The 1,537-nt window shown below is 34.5% G+C and overlaps 1 protein-coding gene across 1 annotated transcript in view; it reads left to right on the top strand.

The window, feature by feature from the left end:
- dgcr2 (DiGeorge syndrome critical region gene 2) overlaps positions 1 to 795 on the top strand; it is a 14,795-nt gene extending 14,000 nt beyond the window's left edge. Inside the window, exon 11 of the mRNA XM_073829194.1 lies at positions 740 to 795. Within this exon, the coding sequence (XP_073685295.1) occupies positions 740 to 795 (56 nt within the window). The remainder of the gene's footprint in view (positions 1 to 739) is intronic.
- Positions 796 to 1,537: the final 742 nt, after the last annotated feature.

Here is a 1,537-nt window from a genome sequence, read left to right as displayed (position 1 = left end):
AAAAGTCTAAGTCCATTTTGTATACTTATCTAAATAATTAAATTATTATATTTAAAATCAGTAAATAAAGTTAAATATTTAATATATTTTATATATTCATATATCTATATTCATATAGACAGATAGACTTTTAAATGTAAATAATTTTTAAAATTTATTATTTCAATATTGTAATTTATATTTATATTTATAAAGCATATTATTATAGATTATACACGTACTATTATTATTACTATTTTTATTAAAATTCTATTGAAAATACTTCTATATTTATTTTAATATTGTAATTTACAAACACATAAATATATTTATACAAGTATTTAACATTATTTTTAAAAAATAAATAGATGTAAATATATATATAATAAAATAAATTAATAATATTACTAAATAAATTGTACTTATTTCATTTAATAACTTGTGTTTCAGTAATAAAAATCTAAATATTAATATAAAAAAAATATAGTTACCTTTAAATGTTATAACTAAATGTCATTTTTATTTCTTAAATATAAAGATACACTTGCTAAAAAGTCTTAATATCTGCTGTATTGTATTTTCTGAATCTGTGGATTGAATTTTACAGTGGTCCATTTCTCATGTGGTCTACTTTGAATTGGATTAAAATGTTTTAGGAACGCTAAGCCTTATTAAAACAATTAGTCATGATATCAGATTGTTTTACACTTCAGTGCTCTTTACTAAACCCATGTACCATGTGGTGCCTTTTTCACTGCAGTCGCTGTGGCTGACAGTACAGATATCCACAAAAACCTCATCTCTATACTAGTCTAGGCTGGTTTCTGCTGGTTTAGGTGGTGAATTAGCATATCAAAAACGTGCACTATTCAATCAGGTTGGCCAACGTAATATCATGCTGGTTAAACTAGTTAAGTATGCTGGTGTTGTCACGACCATACACAAAGGGAGAAGGTGAGTATCTTTCAAGGTATTTATTAACAAACGTGCACAGTACAACACACGTGCAATCGGGTGAAATAAGGTCTCTGTGGTCAAATCTTCAAACAAACACAACAGGTGAGTTCAAGTTCATAAGGATCATAGCGTTAGCAATAGTCACTTCCCTTTAACACGATTAACGTGTATCACAGGAGAACATCAGAGCAATCCACGAGGAGCACAGGAGAACATCGGAAGAATCCACGAGGAGCACAGGAGAGACAACAGGAGGGGGAGAAGATCCACAGAGAAACATCCATGCAACTTTGATACCAGCCGATGAGTGAGTGGCAGAGGTAGGTATATAAAGGGTGTGGTGATTGCCGGTGCAGGTGACGGTGATTAGTATTCTGGTGATGGTTCACGGGTGTGCTGTGGTGGTGATTGGCTGGTTGGTGGAGGATCGTGGTGATTGGGGCTGAGGGAACGTGCAGAGGGTGTGACATCACCCCCTCCTCCACGGGTGACTCCTGGCACCCAAGAACGGCGACGGGGACGACCACGACCTCTGGGAGCTGGGCGTTCGGGATGTTGGCGGTGGAATTCCTCGAGGAGAGTCGGGTCCAGGATGTCGTCA

This window comes from Garra rufa, chromosome 23 (genome assembly GCF_049309525.1).
Source record: "Garra rufa chromosome 23, GarRuf1.0, whole genome shotgun sequence".
NCBI lineage: Eukaryota > Metazoa > Chordata > Actinopteri > Cypriniformes > Cyprinidae > Garra > Garra rufa.
The sequence above is the reverse complement of the archived record's forward strand: the minus strand, read 5'-3'. Positions and strand labels throughout refer to the sequence as shown.